The 18,559-nt window shown below is 46.7% G+C and overlaps 5 protein-coding genes across 5 annotated transcripts; 4 read left to right on the top strand and 1 right to left on the bottom strand.

Moving 5' to 3' along the window:
• The first annotated feature begins 3,643 nt into the window (after positions 1-3,643).
• BDQ94DRAFT_181112 (cysteine-rich secreted protein) lies at positions 3,644-5,048 on the top strand. Its single transcript, XM_026773817.1, has 2 exons — positions 3,644-4,223; positions 4,309-5,048. Exons 1-2 carry the CDS (start codon positions 3,722-3,724, stop codon positions 4,827-4,829), a joined length of 1,023 nt encoding a protein of 340 aa, XP_026623788.1. The 5' UTR covers positions 3,644-3,721; the 3' UTR covers positions 4,830-5,048.
• A 1,859-nt stretch (positions 5,049-6,907) lies between these two features.
• On the bottom strand, positions 6,908-8,387 carry BDQ94DRAFT_161246 (alcohol dehydrogenase; the record flags this gene model as incomplete). The annotated part of the gene is made up of 3 exons (XM_026769354.1): positions 6,908-6,973; positions 7,248-7,906; positions 8,012-8,387. The coding sequence occupies 3 exons, from the start codon at positions 8,385-8,387 to the stop codon at positions 6,908-6,910; spliced, it is 1,101 nt and encodes a 366-aa protein (XP_026623787.1).
• A 2,530-nt stretch (positions 8,388-10,917) lies between these two features.
• Positions 10,918-11,369, top strand: BDQ94DRAFT_172839 (NADP-dependent oxidoreductase domain-containing protein; the record flags this gene model as incomplete). Its single annotated transcript, XM_026772034.1, has 2 exons — positions 10,918-11,108; positions 11,159-11,369. 2 exons carry the CDS (start codon positions 10,918-10,920, stop codon positions 11,367-11,369), a joined length of 402 nt encoding a protein of 133 aa, XP_026623786.1.
• Positions 11,370-13,369: 2,000 nt separating this feature from the next.
• Positions 13,370-14,032, top strand: BDQ94DRAFT_161245 (ankyrin; the record flags this gene model as incomplete). The annotated part of the gene is made up of 3 exons (XM_026769353.1): positions 13,370-13,406; positions 13,467-13,711; positions 13,748-14,032. 3 exons carry the CDS (start codon positions 13,370-13,372, stop codon positions 14,030-14,032), a joined length of 567 nt encoding a protein of 188 aa, XP_026623785.1.
• Positions 14,033-16,081: 2,049 nt separating this feature from the next.
• On the top strand, positions 16,082-18,413 carry BDQ94DRAFT_181109 (uncharacterized protein; the record flags this gene model as incomplete). The annotated part of the gene is made up of 4 exons (XM_026773816.1): positions 16,082-16,105; positions 16,167-17,069; positions 17,169-17,812; positions 17,867-18,413. 4 exons carry the CDS (start codon positions 16,082-16,084, stop codon positions 18,411-18,413), a joined length of 2,118 nt encoding a protein of 705 aa, XP_026623784.1.
• Between the last annotated feature and the right edge of the window lie 146 nt (positions 18,414-18,559).

The following is an 18,559-nucleotide window of genomic DNA, read 5'->3' as shown; positions in this document are numbered from 1 at the left end:
CTTGCAGTTACGGCATCTAGCGGATGAACATTAGCGCCAGACACAGACATGGGATCTTCCTTCCTTACGCGTTTCTCGCTCGCCTGCCACTATTAATCTCCCCTTCATTCATGTCGTCTACCCTAGTCCGTCTGAAGCTCAGGGTAGGATGCAATCGAGATGATGGCCACTGCGCCCTCTGCACGAGCATCCCACTGCATACTATCCCCAGATAGGCTTAGTCTCGGTATTGGCTTCCGTCTTGCACGGACTTGGGCGGCACTTTTATCCGTTAAGGTCGGATTTATATCCTCCATTCCCCCATTCCCCGTGGGGTAATTAAGGCTGAATAGGGTTGGTTATCCAGTCGTCGAGTAGGTAGAGTGCATTCATCCTTTAAAAAAAAAGAAAAGGAACACATACAACAAGCAAAAAAAACAAACACATACAGCGACTAAGTTTTCACGTGACTTTATTTTCTGCCAAAGGCGCTGAGACGGCGGTTCTGGGCTTTTTCTGGAACCCAGTGGGTTACCCATTGGGTTTTGGGGTTGGGTCGTGTTGGAGTGAGAATAGATTGATTATTGTTGGTTGGCTTAAGAAATTATCTTTATATGGCGGGATGCCTCCAATATATATCCACTTCCGATCCCTATTGCAAGGTTCAGCCACCGTGATCCTCAACAGATCGAGGGAGGTTCGAAAAACCCAAAACCCAACTGGGGTTTCGGTTTTTCAAAATGGTTTTTGCCTAGCCTAGTAGTCATTAAGGCTAGAACAGAAATCTGGCTTCTGTAAGGCCCTAGATCAACACCATGATGTATATGGCGCTGTATTGCCATACTAGCTTAGCTACGCGGGATTAGTCATGATATTCGCGACATGTGACCACGCAGGAGTTAGGATCCCGCCCGCGGGGAGGGAATCCCAACGCAGCGTCAATCTTCTGAATATATCGACTTATTGCGAATACCACTATTTCTCGCCTATTCGAGAATATACCTAGTATTGCTCCCTGTTACACTAGTTGCATAAACCCCCAGAGATCTCTGGATCTCACAGCTTCATCTAGAATATCGGCCTTACCGTTCAGCAGTTTATAATAATGTTTTAGCACTTGGGTGTAACAGTGGCAAAGTTTGTTTTATACATTTTAGTATCTAGTGCAGACACGTATTCTACCTCCATCCCTAATAGAAATATGTTGTTCCCTGACCGGGTTATGTAATCATCAACATCAGCGACACATTGCGCTTGCTTTTTAATAAGTACCTGCGCTCTGTATTGAACCATGTATTGTCTCAGGATTATATTTAAATTAAAGATTATCCTTCTATCTTCTATATTCTGCAAGCTTCAGACTCTACCGAGTTCGAGAATAGTAATGGAGATAACTTAAGTGCGAAATAGTAGTACTTAAAAAAGTATAAGATATATGAATTTACTTATATGATCCAGAAGGGGCACATGACACTTTCGAGTGGTATGGCACAGGTGCTACAGGCTATGCTTTAATAATGATTGAAAAGATCTGTGAGTGGGACTTGATAGGAAATATAACATTTTCTTACTATTCTATTTTATGAACGGGCTTGTGGTGGAACAAGCTCATCCGCCTGTGAGACCGATTGTTGGGGTATTATTTCTCCGAGAATTAATATTGCGCCATTTTTTATAGAAATAAGAAAGGCAGTTCTTCTTCCAAGTTCAGCAGCACAGGATAGTCGCATACATTTTGCTAGCGTAGGCCTTTTCTTCAGGTGCTCATGCTGTGCTTTTGGAGCATGTTTCTTTTATTCTCTATAAACGTAATACGATGAGTAGATATCAAATTTAGTATAGTAAGTGAAAGTAGTTATAACCCCAACAATAAACCGCCAATTCAGTGATTAGAGTGGCAAACAGTCACTACCTATGTACCATATAAAAGACACCTGTTTCAGCGTAAGGCATCATGGTCATTTTAATAGCTACTCATTTCTCAACTGATTTACACGTGGATTAGATACTAATATATTTTCCAGAATCTTCGTGAAGCTTTCTGATAATTATCTATTTATCTGAAAAAAGATTCTTCCGTGTGGTATGACATGGGTGGCTGAGTCAGATAGGAACTATGTTAACTATCCATCGACGCCCATGGCATGCGGAGAGGTAGCTGTGACATGTCAGATGAATTTTCCTGGTATTGAAGCAGATGGACGATGAAGTGAGGGCTTTAGCGGTAACAGGCGCTCCAGTCAAGCATATAAAAAATAACAGAAACAAAGATGAGATGATTGCAGGTAACTGAAAACCTGCCAAGAGGGAGACGTAGTCACATGGTCTCGATTCCGGTTTAGGTATTAGACATTTGTTCTCTTGCTTCAGCCTAATCGATGAGTAGCTTTTCAAATTACTATTATAGGTACTTTGCTCTATCACTCTTTTCTGAGTCCCGTAAGCTGTCTAGATAATTGTCTGGTGGGGTGGTGAAATGGGCCACTACTATTTGTGCCTCATTTTTGGGTCGCAGGTGGGTGGGATCTATGTGGGGATCGGGGATTATGGGTAGATTGCGCACATGCACGATGCAGGGGGTAGATAGAGGTGGATATAATCATGAATAAATACTATGTAGCACTGTAGTTCAGCCGCGGTGGGTCCATTGGAGGCGAGCCAGTTCTCCACCGGCCCTCTCAAGAAGCAAAATCATATTCACGTTACACATGGGCGCAGCTGAGCTGAGACCCCATGAGCCTTCAACGCCTAAATGATCGCTCCACATTTGCAGGTTGCCCGGCCAATAGCTTGTCCGGGTTGCGCCAGCAAAACTTCGCGTGTTTATGCGAGTCGTGCATAAGTCTGCTGGCCTACGATACTAGGTAATAGCTGTTGTGGGAACTGGCAGCTACGGGTGCTCACGCTTTTGTGACCCGAGGCGTGTGCCGCAATCGGTAGTTGTGATATATAGACGAGAAAAGCAATGTTTTTGCCTTGCTATGAAACTCAATAATAGGGTCGCATTCATGCTCCTACTATCAGAAAAGAATGTGTAATTTGTTCTTTACAAGAAGCACCAAAGCAATTGACATTTACTGCTACCATTTCGAAAAATGTATGCTTCAGTGCCACTGAATGTACACTTCATTCTCTTCTGGATGGGGCAATGCAAAAGGGTTGTCATGAAACCTGTATAGACACCTGAGTTTACTTCTTGACATTACCATTTTCTTCTGCCGCCTGACACATTTTGATGTCGTGCACGAATATGTTAGCTCGGCAGCCCTGATTTGCCCGTGGCTGTGCGGCATTCGTCTGCAGCACGCAGTTTGCTGGGTTTCGTCTATTTCCGCGATCCCCTCATGGAGATGCCAACGCAAAAGAAAAGAACACCTCGGACTGCAGATACTCAGCTTATTCCAGCCAGCCATAGAATTCGAGCAATGCAGTTCACCTGCCCTTCTTACGAAAGTCATGGATCTCAAGTGGAGCCCGATAGAGGTGGCGGCGCCGAGCCTGGCTGTTCAGAAACCGTCTTCATGCGATTGGGCAAGGAATATGTGCAGATGGAATAGACTGGGGTGTCCGATGATGAAGTTCCTTGTTTCGACGGATATAAAAGGGGACAGAACACGCCCCGTCTCCTCTCAACATTCCATCATTATCAGAACAAACAATCACCCTCATTTCTCTATCTCATAACAAACAACCACACTCATTTATCTATTTGACGAACTTACGCCCAAGTCTATCTTTCAAGATGAAGTCCTTTTCACTCTCCCTCGTGACCACCATCTTTCTTTCCACTGCATCCCTGGCCACCGCAAAGACATACACGACCAATGTCCCAGTCAAGGAAATCCAAGGAACTTCGTCCATCCAGGGCAACTCGATCACCTGGATTGAGGACGGTTTCAAGACCTCCATTGACTGCGACAACCAAGGCGAAAACAAGAAGCTCAGCCTCAGCGACAGCAAGAAGTATGCTGGCTGCTGTCTCCCTGGGCAGAGACTCGTCGGGTCTCCTGAGACGGCTTTCGATTGCTGTGCTGAGGGTCATGATCTCGCCGGCTCCAAAGACACGGGATATACATGCTGCCCGGAGGGTCAGACCTATGACGGAGCCACCTGCCAAGCTGCGGAGCCGGTGTGTGAGAACGGAAAGGTGCTGAAGAACGGCGAATGTGTTTGTCCCAAGGGGACTAAAGAGGACGAGGATGGAACCTGTGTTCCTGCTAAGTGCTCTTCAGGTTTGGAGACCGGTATGTGTTGTCCCTCACCCACTGCCCAACGGGGGATAATTACTCATCTGGATTCTATGAGGAGAAAATGTGTTAACAATCCCAGGGAAATGCTACACCTTCAGAGGCGATAACGGCAACCTCCTCGGCTTCGGTGGTGGCTATTACAGCGCCGCGCCCGAAAGCATTGCCCTGAAATCTGGACGCTTCAAGCTCTGCAAAAGTGAGGAATGCAAGACCGGAGAGGCCATCAACCCGGCTGATCAGGTGTACATCATGGACATTCACGGTAACCCGCCCAACGGGGCGCACGCGAATAGCTGGCTCAATTCCGCCAAGAACGGCGCACACGTTGGCAAGACGACCAATTTTGCGCTGGCCGGCAAGTTCTCCGTTACCAAGTGGCCTTGTGGAAAGTACTGCCTGGGTGGGTTTGACTATGGTTTGGGTCCGGCTTGCCCGTCCAAGACGCCTGCCATGACCTTCTACCAGAATGATAAGCAGGCGTGTATTCCGTTCGAGTTCACCGAGGTGCCGTGCGATGTGAAAGCGCAGGAGAACAACTGTATCTGGAAGAATAATGACGACCAATGCTGTGGTGGTGCGGTTGATTGCAAGAGCCACTGAGATTGACACCTTGGCTCACTCTTTTGATAAGAGTTCATGCAAGGTGATTAGTCAACTGAACTTGTAGCCGGTGGAAGGATGAGTATTATGTGTATCTAGCTTTAGTGAAGTACCTACTGTCTTTTCGTTCCTATTCAACTAGGATATAATTGTGTACACGCGGTGGGGACACCAAGGGTCTAAATCTCAGGATTGCCATTTTAGTCTCTTATACTCAGGGCTTATTGACAGTTTTATCATATTCAGCAGCGTAGAACAGAACTGATAAAGGCGATCGATTACTGGGAGACAGCTTGTTTAATTGTATCGTTGCTCTTGATTACATACAGATTATACTATATTTCAACCTTCCAACTCTCCGTGGCTTGACCAATCGGGAAAGTGTTGAATTCATACAGCTATCATAACCAGTACCCCCGTGCGCAAAGAGCGATTGTGTTGACACGGCCATTAGCTCGTAATCATAAATATGTACAGCTAGTATCATTACCATTCAATTAAGGCGCGGTATATCTACTACTCAGGGATAGTATTTTCTCCATGACTCATATAGTACCATGTAGTACAGTATTTATCTAATCTTCTCTCTACTTAGGGTTTCGCCTTCGTGGACTGCAAACGTTCAGTACCCCGAAACTTCATTTGTAGTGGAGGTAATAAATGTGACGTCGTTTAGATATTTAGCAGCGACAATTCCAGCCTCCCGAAGTCAGATACTATTCGTCCCGGCGTAGCGCGCAAAGTAGCAACACCAATTTCGAAATTTAGATCAGTGCGACGATATTTGAGGCAACCACTCGTGTCTCGCAATTTGAATACAATTTATCCTTCTACTAGTACAGGGGAGTATACCGATACCTATAGTTATGGGAAGTCGCTCAATTTCTTTCCAAGGCCTGCACCTGGCCTCCTTCAAGCATGTCTGAAATCTGACAGAGTGCATCATTATACTAGACAACCTCGAACCTTCGAAGTGCGTCTTTAACTGGGCGGATAGCTACGACCAAAAAGTCTGTTCTCGCGGATTTACTTGGAACCGCTATAATAACTAACCCTTCACCTATATCAGGACTGTGATCATTTGCGCAGCATTGCCGCCCCCCCACCAAAAGTCAGTCGCATCCTACCCCCTACTTCTGGCCTAAATATGCGCTATCCCAGTGCTAAAATTCTACAAGGTTGACTACCAAAAGGTTCTTCGCCCCGGGTCTTACTGGCCTGAAATAACAGTCGACGACTTTGTGGCCAAAATATTAGCCCCAAAACTTCTCTGTGATCCTTGCGTGCGGACTCGACAACTTATTAGTGCAACCTGGTCGGAACGCATTTCTAAGACTGAAGTGATTGGGAATCGCCAAATTCGTGCGACACATGTTCGCTAACGAGGATTCTTCTCTCAGCGAAGAATTTGAGCGTAGTCATGGGCATGCCGTTAATGCATTATATCATCAGGAAGTAGATGGGAAGTGAAAATTCGCAGGTTTGACTCCGTTTGTATTATTCAATGAGTTTGATTTCGATGCTATGTTTCAGAGTTGAAAGCACATGGAATTCATTGACCCTGTTATTCTCAGATTCTATACTGGGTAATTTCTGCTTTTGCCAGCTTATGTTTTGCGAACACATTCTTCATCTCGACCAAATGTGCAGACATTAGATAAGGACCAGCGGCATCCAGATCCAGGCTGTGACTATTTGGGCAAACGAAGTCTTATTATAATACCTATAGCTATATAATATACAGAAGGCTAACTCTTTGAATATATCTCTTAGTAATCCTAGCGAGGTAGCTAGACTAGAAAGAACCTATCAACATATAGAGGATTCGGTATACCTCAGTAATGCGACAATAAATGAACGCAAGTGTGAGGGTTTGATTTCCTAAACTCTAGAGACGTAGGCTATTAGTGAAGAACAGAATGCGGTGTTGCGGTCGCTCATACGCCCTGATGAGATACTGACTCCAGATTCACCGGAGTTCCAACGCAGGGCTCAGACCTGGGCTTCTCAAAAGCAATTGAACCCCAGATTTGTAATTCGACCTAGATCAGTCGAGTCGTTAAGGCTATTGCATATCTTTACTGAACAAATTCAGACATCGGAATATACGGACGTGGGTTCATGTCCGCATCGGCAAAGGATGTCTTAGTCAGTACGTCGGCCTCAATAATTTCGACTTCGACCAGCACTTGGAGTTGGTGACGATTGGGGCCGAACAGACGTGGTCTGAGGTCTCTCAGAAGCTAGGAGAGGTGGCTCCGGAATATGGAAGTAATGAGATATCGCTTTTGCTCAACCGAATTAGCGACTTGGTGGCCCAAGACTGACGAGATATCTTAGGTCGTGGGAGCCCGCACTCCTTTTGTCGGAGTGGCCGGTACTATTGTCTGTGGAGGCATTTCTTGGCCCTCCAGAAACGAAGCCTGGTTTAGCTCTGCCAACTCTCACAAGTTCCAGCAGTGGCTCAACATATAATTTGCTGTGGACTGAGCCACCACGAATGGTCATGTTTTTTCCCCAGAAGAGCGTCAGAGGAAAGGTTATAGATGGTGAGATGGTATTTCCTCGTTGCACCCCCTTGGAACTCGCTTCAGCAAGGTATACCCCAATAACTGCCAAGCCACCATCCATGCTGGTGCACTTTGTCGCCTGTGTGATAACAAAGGACTGTTCGGGCTTCAAGTCCTCATTGAGACATTCCTCTCCAACACAGTCTATAGTGCGCTGTACGCCGTTTGGCTCCCGGGCGAGAATCTGCGCCGACGGTTCACCTTTCGTGAAGTCGATCGGAATGGCTCCAATGGAGGCCGCGAGTTCCAGTCGGTCTCCAACAGAATCAACAGAGTACACACGAGAGGCCCCACGGAGGATTGCTGAATACGCCGCAAGTAATCCCACTGGTCCGGCCCCAAAAACAGCGACCCTGTCTCCGGCCTCAAAGCCCGACCAGGTTACTCCCGCCCAGGCAGTAGGGAAAATGTCTGAAAGAACAACGAGATCCTTATCGGAGATGTTATCGAATTCTTTGTCGAGAACAATCAAGGACTTTTCCGCAAGAGGAACCCGCACAAACTCGGCTGTTGACAATCGCGTGGCTAATTAGATATAGTTCTTCTACTGATCACTCGAGCTTTCACTTCTCGCGTGATAGTAAAGCATGACTCTGCAGCGGCCCAACATACCTTGACAACCTCCTAGATTACCAAATTGAGGGCCTTCTCCGAACACTGCTGTGGTTTTCGTGTCCAACCCGATGCCATCAAGAATGTCAGGGATAATAACCCGGTCCCCGACCTTCACAGAACTAACTTCTGCTCCGGCTTCCTCGACGATACCCATGGCCTCGTGTCCAATGGGATAAGGCACTTGATAACTGCCAGAGACGCCGTGGTAATTGTGCAGGTCGGAGCCACAGATAGCTGCTGAAGTGACCCGAACCACGGCATCGGTTTGTCTGGTGATATGTGCCTTTGGGACATCGCGGACATTAACATTAAGCGGCTGGCCATCAAAAATGACAGACCGCATTGTTCCATGCTTGCTATGCGCCTCCGTCATGGTGCGTAAAGATGTATTACGCTATTAAAGCGTTGTGAATGTGGGAATGCCTTGGGTGGCCCCATTGGAGCACGGAGGGATTTGCTATTGGATTCAAACTGTCTAAGATCCATACTTGTCGGGATTAGAAATTTGTTTTATGTTATATGGTGGCGACCTCTACGGCCCCGTTAGTTCAGTACAAGGTCTACGTATGCACACCACCTGATGTCATATTTCAAGAATTTAACGTTTCATGACACGTCAGTCCCAGCAAATGCAAAGGAAGTCCCAGACAATTCCAGTTACGCTTCACTTCCAGTGATCATCAGGGAGGACCAGAAACCCACCGGAAACGGCTGATATTTCTAGAGAATAATCTAAGTGTGGCAAAGAATACGAAAACTAAAGCTGAATTTTATATGTAACGAGCTCTAGAACAATCTGTTCGGAGTCTGCCGTCGCAGGTCGATTGGCTACCAAACTCCTTCAGGGAAACTGGCTCATGTTTCCAATGGATATCCCCCGAAAGGTGTACCATTAGCATACCTATGATACCCACTATTCTTCGTGCAGTTTAGGTATTCTGCAACCGGCTACATCCTCTTCCTTGCCGATTCCCGTTTCTCCTAATGCGGACTCTAAATCGGCGGATTAGGTATAACCACTTCCAGAGCAGCCCAGACCGCTGCCACACTCAGCCCCTTTGCCTTTGACCAAATGATACGTTTTCCGTGGTAGTTACAAGGGCATAGGGCTGACTAGCATTGTGGAGGAGGTCTATGTAATAATAATCCATTCTATATGAGCTAGCAAAATGGCCTTTTACTAATTTAAAACAGTAATACTAAGTACTAAAGGATAAACTAAATCATTCTTTAAATTTTTATATATCTGTATTATCTTTATATATCTGTATACATCTGTAAAAGCCTACCCTATAAGACAATCCGTTAGATAGATATGACAGGATAAGGATTCTTCTAGTCCCGAGTCTGGCCAAGTAAAGGGATTCTATCAAATAGAACGCTTAAGCGATTAGATAAGATTAAGTTATATGAATCAAATTAAATACTAACCTACTGGACTATAACTATAAGGTTTTAGGTTATTTTTAGTTGGTCCATTGACACCATTCATTCGAATATAGATGGACTATATGAGATCTTGAAGATAAATTGTTGTGGCACCGACGCCAGTCACTTCAATTATAGTATATGGGCACCTTTCCAAATAAAACAGAATATCATATAAAACTCACATAATCGGAGTAATGAAACAAGTACTAAGCATTTAGAATTTCACCAAGGCATAATACTTCGAAGCTAGAATTAAGGCATTTGCAAGCCGTGGGTCCTAGAACTATGGTTTAGAGGTAGTTTATCGCAAGAATGCGGCCTTGGTTCTATTTGTCTGCTGATCAACAATTTGCGGTAGGTGGGCAAATCATGATTTACCAGTTTGATATTGACTTAGGCAACCAAACTCTGAGTTGTTTTGGTTCAATAGCTGATAACGCGTTTTTATAGGCATTAAACTACTTCCCTTTACCTATTGATCACTCCTCGAAACCATACCGGAAAAACCTTATGATTAATAATAAACTCACATAGCTATCATGACCGGAAAAAGCGTTTTTCAACCTTAAAGTTTAAGGTTTAATACCAGTATGGGAAAATCTTGGATTATGTTCCTTGGACATAGTGAAAGAGCTAAGTAGTATGCGGACATCTCCACCTACTTATCAACTGGATCGCAAATCAGACAAGTGACTAAGGTGAAGCAGAGCCCAATTACAAAGAAGGCTGTACCAAACTACTTTTGACCTTGAAAATGGTTTAGCGTAGCCGGCTGGGCTTGCTGAGAAGGGGAAGATGCACTGATCATGATGACATACCCGAGGCTTGTCAGTCTCCGTACACAAGGGATGAGACAAACAACAGCCACTGATCAGGATCCAATTTCTCCAACATGAGTTCTCCGAAACTTATTTTTGGCGCCGCTTCGTTCGGTATGGGTTTCCTATCCACTCAAAGTTCGAGTCCTCGCTCTCTCTCAAAGAGAGCCATATTACACACCCTGATACCGCTGGAGATATCCCCCGACTTCTGCCGGGCGCTCAGAGAGACTAAAGCCTCAAGGCAGGGGTTTACGATTGACACTAAGATTCTTGTGCAGGCTGCCAACCAAGTGTCAGGATCCCATCCTGGTGCGCTTCAGGAGTGAATCCTCCGGATCTAAAACCACTAGGCTATCCGGTAAAAGACTAGAATTCTGAGTCAACAGACTCAGAACGCGTATCCCTTATAGGGAGCGCAGCGCGGTGGTACGATTGGTTGAAACAAGCCTGCGGCGTATGGGTGTCGATCAGGTGAGCTGTACGTGTATGTCAGAAGGGTTGTAATGGTTAAGAGGACAGTTAACATTATGCACATCCACTGTCCGGGTCTCGACACTCCGTTGGAAGAGCATGCCAGAACTATGATTGATTTATACCAAGCAGGGAAATTCAAACGCGTTCGTACATTAGCTCTCCCTTAAGTCTAGACTAATGCAGGTTCTGTGGTTCGGCATTTCCAACTTCCAGCCTGACCTGCTCCAGAAACTCCTCGCTATTTGTAAGGCCAACGGTTCCGTTAAGCCTAGCGTCTACCAAGGCGACTATAGTGCGATAAACCACGGAATGGAAAAGAAGCTGCTTCCGATTCTAAGAAAGCACGAACTCGCTTACAATGCGTTCTGGTGAGTGAACGTCCCAAAGTCGGGCACGGAGTAGGCTAATAGTCTACTAGTGTCCTTGCTTCCGGATTCCTTTCCGGCAAATTCACCCATCAGACAGACGAAGGGACACGATTTAGCGCCCATAACCCCCTAGGAGGGTCCATGCGAGAGTTGTACGACCAAGATGTATTAGACGCGGCACTTAAAAGACTGGAGGAAGCGACAAATGCCTTTGGAGTTACTACCATCAACGCAGCACTGCGATGGGCTTATTATCGCTGAGCACGCAGAGAATGACGGGATAATATTAGGCGCCAGCTCGATCGCGCAGATCGGATCCAATGTAGAAGGCATCGGGCGAGACCCGCTGCCGGAAGAACTTCTACGTATAGTATTTATATATGCAAGGGATTGGAGCCAAGGAGGGAAATATGATTTGATATATACTTATTTACAAGATAGAATCGATCTACTGGGCTAGTAAGTATACTCTGGGGACAGGCGATAAATATGGTGAATAACGGTAGAGAAGAACTCCTAGTTGGTAATATCCATAGCAGACAAGTGTGCGCTGTCTTTTGACTCCTAGTATCTGAAGGTGTCTCTCCATTGAGGGGGAGCCCGAACTGATAAGCTTTGATTGGCGCAAACCGAGTAAAATCTGAGCATGCTACCATACCTGAACAGGCTAATTATTGCCACCAACAGAACCAAGTCTGATGGGTACGAACAAGGACCAAAAGTCATTGAACGGCCGAATGCCCAGACGGCCTAGGAAGCTAATTGGCCGTTGCCGCGGTGCAGCACGCTAGTCGATGAGATGACTCCCCCGGGATGATTGACATCATCTTACTTTGCGAAAGGAGACTGGAAGTTGATTACACCATATCCATCAGTATATAACGCCCGCACATTCTGTAAATTGCAACACTGCCGATGCAAAACTGGCAATATTACCCCCGTCCACGATTGGTAATGCTTGCATATGCTGTTAGTGTAGAAGAACCAGAAACAGGTCATTCTTATTCGCCTCCTCAAAATAAGTTTGTAATTCACTACAAGATAGTCCAGACCCAGTACTTTCTAAGCAAAAGGTCCCAAGTTCTAAAGAAAGGAAAATAAGAAGATAGTACGAGCGTAACGGAATATCGATTACGGCAAGTATAGCAATCCACTTTTAACAATAACCGACATCGGCGCCAGAACTCCAATGGCTGAGCAATACAACCATGGTTTAGGGAGAAGTGACCGAGCCTGTCCCTTACGTCTTTTCAGTCTCTCCTGCTCCACCTGAGTTCGTCTTATTGAACCCCTTGGCGAGTACTCCCAATTCTTCGATGAACATTCTCAAAGTCGCATTTAATTAAATTAGCAAGAGTGGAGAAAAACAGCAGGACTGAGCCCGTTGTATATGACAGATTATCAATGATAAACATGCACAGCATAAAGCACACAATCGATGGTTATACTTCGTCCTTATCCAGATCCAACGTCCATGTTAACAGTAAAGGTTTTGAATTCCAGGTAGCTTTTAACAGCCGCATAGCTGCCCTCACGACCTCCACTCCCGCTTCTTGGAAACAGTGATTGCCGGGAAATAACTATAATTGATGGCCAGAGCTCCAGACTCAAGACGTTCTGACACTCTCAATGCACGCGCAATATCACTTGTGTAGACACACGCAGATAAGCCATAGTTGGTATTGTTTGCAAGTCGAATAGCTTCACCTTCAGATCTGAAGCTTTTAGTTCCTAACGCTGGACCGAAGATCTCTCCCTTCCAAACAGCATATTCAAGCGGGGGGTTTTTCTTTATTGTTGGTTCGACGAAATTATCATTGATTTCCCCACCCGTGATGAACTTGACCCCATCTTCCCTACCCTGCTCGGAAAACGCCCGGACGCGCTCTGTTTGTACCTTATCAACTAACGGCCCAAGGAATGTCGCTTTCGCCAAAGGGTCCCCCATGGCGTTCTTGAACATCCCGAAGCGCGCCTTTAGCCCTGTCGCGAACTTTTCGGCGATATCGTCATGGATGATAACCCTGGTCGCAGCAAAGCAGATCTAGCCGGAATTGAGCTCAAAGTTCTGTGAGAAATTCCCAAGGGCCTTATTGAGGTCTGCATCAGAAAAGATGATTGAGAGTGATTTTTTACCCCAAGTTCGAAGATAACGCCTTCAAGATTACTATTTGCCGCAGAGGCCTGGACAACATTACTTCAAACAAGACAAGGATACATGGTGCCCTGACGCACAGAATGATATTACAACCGTACGCATCATGTATCTGTCGTTTGATGATTTCCGAACCGGCTGCTGTGAGGCCGAAATTGAATTCGATGAACGGCTGCAGTTCTAACCGCTTTATGGCTACGCAGCACGATATTGGGGACATCATGCACCTCATGCATCTCCGCAGACGAAGCAGCAGGCCCTGGAATATCTTCAGCACGAATCCTTGATACATGCCGCCAGCCAAGCTATGCTGGTTACCAGAAAGCACCCGTGGAATTCTGACTTCAACAATAGATTGCCAAGCACGATGACCAGATTACATCTCACAGCGTACTTCGGGTTGATGGAACAATTGATGGCATTGCTTGAGACAAAATATAGCCCAGGTGTAAAGGATGCGAACGGCTGGACGCCGTTGTCTTAGGCAGCACGTAATGAGCATGATACGGTTCCAAAGCTGCTTTGTAAGAAAGACGGCGTCGATCCGGACTGTCTGGACAGCAATGACCGGACACCTGTGGCGTTGTTTGCAATGCATGGCACACGAGGCAGTAGTAGCCTGCTTCTGGGCAAAAGAAATGTTAAGCCAGACTCCAAAATTAACGAAGGCAGGACTCCACTGTCATTGGTCGCACGCAACGGGCATGAGAAGGCAGTGAAGGAACTGATTCAGAATGTCCAAGCCAAGCTGAATGTTCAGGGTACTTAGTTGCCCGGAATTGACTATCACGGGCTGCATAATACGGCCATGACAAGGTGGTCCAGCTGCTGTTTAAGGTAGATGTTGAATGTGGCCATTAAGACAAATACGCTTGGACACCGGTAACGTTTGCCGTGGCAGGTGGGCATAAGGCCACGGTTCAAGCATTATTTTCTGGCCCATATGTCCATAATTTCGACACAAACTCTAAATATGGTAATAGTCAAACTCCACTTTTGATGGCCGTACGGCGCGGGAACAAAGCTATGGTGGAGCATCCGCTCATGGACGAGAGAATACAATTAAGTTCTGTTCTCAAGACAACTGTGGCCGCATAGAACCGCCATGGGCCTTTGACGAGTATTATTCTGATATCATTCAACTGTTACGTGAAAATACCACAAGAGAGAGATTATGTTTTGTAATGACTTGGTTCTTCATCCAGTAATTGACCTTAACGCCTCATCACCTTCAAATTCTGCGGGTCAGAGATTATAGATGCTGACACTGACTACCATTGCGGAATTGCTTAAGGGGAGATTTTGATATTTGTCAAGCGTGTATGTCTCAGTGGACCTTCTGTGATCAGCACTCCCATAGGCTGCTCAAACGTGTTATCAATAATGTCATTCCGGTGGAAATCCCTGACTAGCATGCACGGCTTTTATAACATCGACTAAAGGTTAAAGCATTGTCTCTATATCCTAATATCCACGTACCTCTCGCATCCTGCACCGCGGATAGGTCTAATTTTAGTGTTCTAGTGTGTCCCTGTCCTTCCCTCCCCCTCCCTCCTCCCCGTTACCGAAAGTACATGGCAATGTATCTGTGTCTGCGTTGCCTACCCTCTTTTTAATATTATAATTGTCAGGATCTCGCTATTTTATATCTAGGTATCTAATCCAGGAATGGTAGTAGAATGAGGGCTTATTACAATAAGATATAGTAGGATAGCGAGATCTGATTGGCCATCTACGCTTCTTCACGGCCTATTCTGGCCCAGGTCCGAGCCCACGATGGGTTGAGCTTTGGACCTAGGTCTAAGACATTTGATGGGGTTTGGGTCTATTATAATAGTCTACGGTACACTGTAGATTTTTAATGAGGATTATTTAGTACAAATATAGGATTATTCTACTGTCGTATTATTTAAATGATGTGTGACTGTAATATTAGAATTCTCGCAAGTAAAGATCTAGTTTATACTGAGTTTATTTTAAGACTTTACTAATTTTACTTATAGCTTTTTGAATATATCCTCAACTACTGCTGTTCTCACTTCTCAGTTAGATATATCATGTGACCACCACTTACAAGTCACGTGAGAATGCATGAGAGAGCCGAGGTCTCGCAGATAGGTTAGGCCTTGTAGCTACCATATGGATTCACGTGATGGAGCATGGGAGCACTGGAGTGAAACAGGTCATGTGATTACCATATAAGAGTAACGCCATGAGGCATGGGAGGCGGTGACCTCACACCTAGGGTCTCATACTAAATATGTATACATGGAGAAGTGGTAAAAGCATAAAGCAAATTAACTGATGTGTTCGTTATGTCAAAAGATTTTAGAGTATGTGAGAGATCATATAGAAAGGCATACAAGCCTGAGGCCTCACACTTCCTCCCTTTTTATTACATTCCGGACCAACTTACCCTCCATAAGACATAAACAGCCAACAAGCGGTGACAGCCAGCCATAGATATTACCAGCCAGCCACAACGTGGATCTTTGTGTATGCAGGAGATCGAGGTTTTCAACTCCCCACATCAATTGCTTTTTCGCAATACTACCCCCCCACAGTTTTGACCGGCCCCTTGCATGCCTACCCGTCATCAGCAGGTGCCCACTTGAAATGTGGGAACCACTGGGAGGCCATTAGACTCAGCTGCTCTGTTGGGAGGTGAAGGTGAGCTGCAAGGAAACATCAGCTCACGAAGTTCAGAACAGGAAAATATCGGTCAAAGCGTGTTGGGCAATGGCTCCTGTCATTATGAGCAATCCGTTATAATCGGACGTTGCGATGCGATGGTACTTCACCAATATTGCCCGCAACAATGGAGCCCTCCGGAAGTGCCTCGGTTTGTTCTCCCATTTGTATTGGACTAACTGACCACCACACTCACACCTCTCTTCCTCTAGAGTCCCGCGTCGCTTCAATTTTCTACTCATGATCCAGCTTGCGATCACTGTCGGTGGAAGAAAATCCGGTGTGACCGGGCCCGGCCGCGTTGCGGAGCCTGCCGCCGGGCATGTGTCGCCTGCGAATACACCTCTAGAGACCGAAAGGTCGTTGCCCCTGGCTCGATTAACTCTGCTGACGAGGGGGGCATCAGCCCTCTCGGCAATCGACTGGCCCAGTTAGAGAGTTCCGTGGAGCGCTTGACGCAGATAATCGAGCACCGGTTGGTGAACGAGCCGCACTGCTACCAGGAAGATCGACCCGTGCCCCGTCGTACATCCACGGCTCCCTTGGTAGAAAATGATCCTCAAGGTCGTGTTCTATTCACACTTGGGGATGGGCAACAGGTTCTTTACGGACCCTACTCAAATGTGGCTCATTGCCTGGGTATTCTGCGAATATTGAGGTCCGGACGACATGACCAGACGGCTGATGCCGACCCCTTGCTGAAGCAGGTATCAGAGTTGTGCAACCTGCTTGGACCTCGAATCTTCAAGACTTCCTCCACCGTGGAACCCCTCCGGCTCCCGCACCTGTCACAGCAGGCCGTGATGCAAGCAACCGAGCGGTACTTGGCCCAGGGTGGCTATCTACAACACCTGTTTCATCCGAGCATCCTGCGTTCACGAATTCAAATGTACTTCCTTGGGAACTTGGGGGTGTCCAAAAGTGGTATGGAGCTATGCCTGCAGTACCTGCTGCTACAGACCACCACTGAAAGTGAAGGAAATGGCTCTGACGGCCGTGACCACGGCCTACCACAGACGAACTCTGATCCCTTCTGTGCCGCCGCCAGGGCGGCGTTGGTGCAGGGTCAGCTGCAGGCAAATACGGTCGTCAACATTCAAGCTTTGGCATGCATCGTGAGTAACTTCCGTCCGGGGAATGGTAGCCTGAAGCCTAAAGAACAGGTCATCGGGCCTGGTCGTGGGAATTTGTAATATACTAACAGGAGCGGGTAGACGATCGTCGCTTTACAGGCAGAAGACCTTCTGCTGGCCGATGAGGCCTTTCATAAATGTTGTGCCATCACTCAAAGGATGGGTCTGCATCGAGAACGCCAGTCAAACGATGATCATGTCGAACAAGCCGAGGAACGAAGGTTGCTCTTCTGGACCATCTTCATCCTGGACAAAGCTTTCGCTTTCACCCTGGGCCGAGCATATATGCTTCCAAGCTTTGATTGCAACACTCCAACTCCAGATATGTCTCTCCATAGTGTACCCGTGGAAGGCCTGTCAGCAAGGATTGGTGTGGCACTCATTCAAGAACGCGCGTATCAAATTCTGTTAGCCTCGGGTAACACCCACAATAATCGGACGCGTCAGGAAGCTATTGTTGACGTGGTGGACCGATTAGAAGGTTGGATGGAAACCCATTTTGCGTCCTCCGACCTTTCTGGCGGCTTTGTCCCGGGGGCTTTAGACCCTACAACCCAGCGGGCGCTCTTATACGAATACCACACAACGCGTTCCATTGTTCTCGCGCATAGCATGTTGCCCGACGCGCCCAACGAAGTCCTGGCCAGCGCTCGAAACGCTCTGTCCCAACTCTGCCCACCCTCCGCTCAGGGGAGTACTCTATTCTCGGATCCTCGGTGCAGTTGGTAAGAATCCTCTGTCCCCCATTCCCGTCCTTGCTGGATTGATGACATGTCTAGGCCGAAAGGGAGTTATAGTCTATTTCCGTTTTTCATCGTCGCTAAGCACGTTCTGCTGGCGGCACAGGATGCAGCGGACCGTAGGGACTGGATCAATTTTCTCCACAACACCATCTTCTGCTGGGAGTCCAGTCACAGCCTTTGTCTTAGCATCGCACTTGTAAAGCTTGTGGTGCCCCCGTCCGACGTGGCTGGGTATCAGATGGCCCAGAGGTCGATGGGGAGTCCGTTCTGGAACTGTCCCGGAAAGTCACCTCGATTAGACTGTGGCCAGCATTGGGCTTCCTCACTGCCGTTGCCATGTGTCAGAGACGAGCAGAGGGACCAGCAACAGCCAGATATGGACCTATCGCTCGACGCTATTCTATCTGCGACGACTGATCCATTGTGTCCGGGCATCATATGTCAGGATAGCGGCGACCCGTTTTCATTCGTTGGCATTGCCAGCCATCCCGAGATGATCAATTCCAACCTGGATGCGATTGACTCTTGTTTAGCGGCGTCCACCCCACATGATACGTTGCGACTACCGGGACTAACACGGTGATTTTTGTACCTATGTTGTATCAGAATTGCTCAAAAGTGAAGTAATATTGTATTTTCTCAAGCCCGGCTATATGGTAGGAAGGGCTAATGGCATGAATGTTCACCTTGTCTATTACATCATATCTAAATATAAAGGATGAGAAGAAA

This window comes from Aspergillus welwitschiae (assembly GCF_003344945.1).
Source record: "Aspergillus welwitschiae strain CBS 139.54b unplaced genomic scaffold BDQ94scaffold_28, whole genome shotgun sequence".
In the NCBI taxonomy this organism is placed as follows: Eukaryota; Fungi; Ascomycota; class Eurotiomycetes; order Eurotiales; family Aspergillaceae; genus Aspergillus; species Aspergillus welwitschiae.
The sequence above is the reverse complement of the archived record's forward strand: the minus strand, read 5'-3'. Positions and strand labels throughout refer to the sequence as shown.

What these genes read in the sequence shown, in the direction of transcription:
- BDQ94DRAFT_181112 (XM_026773817.1), top strand. Translation starts at nt 3,722, where the DNA reads ATGAAGTCCTTTTCACTCTCCCTCGTGACCACCATCTTTCTTTCCACT. An exon ending in CTCTTCAGGTTTGGAGACCG is followed by an intron (nt 4,224 to 4,308) that starts GTATGTGTTGTC and finishes TAACAATCCCAG; the next exon opens with GGAAATGCTACACCTTCAGA.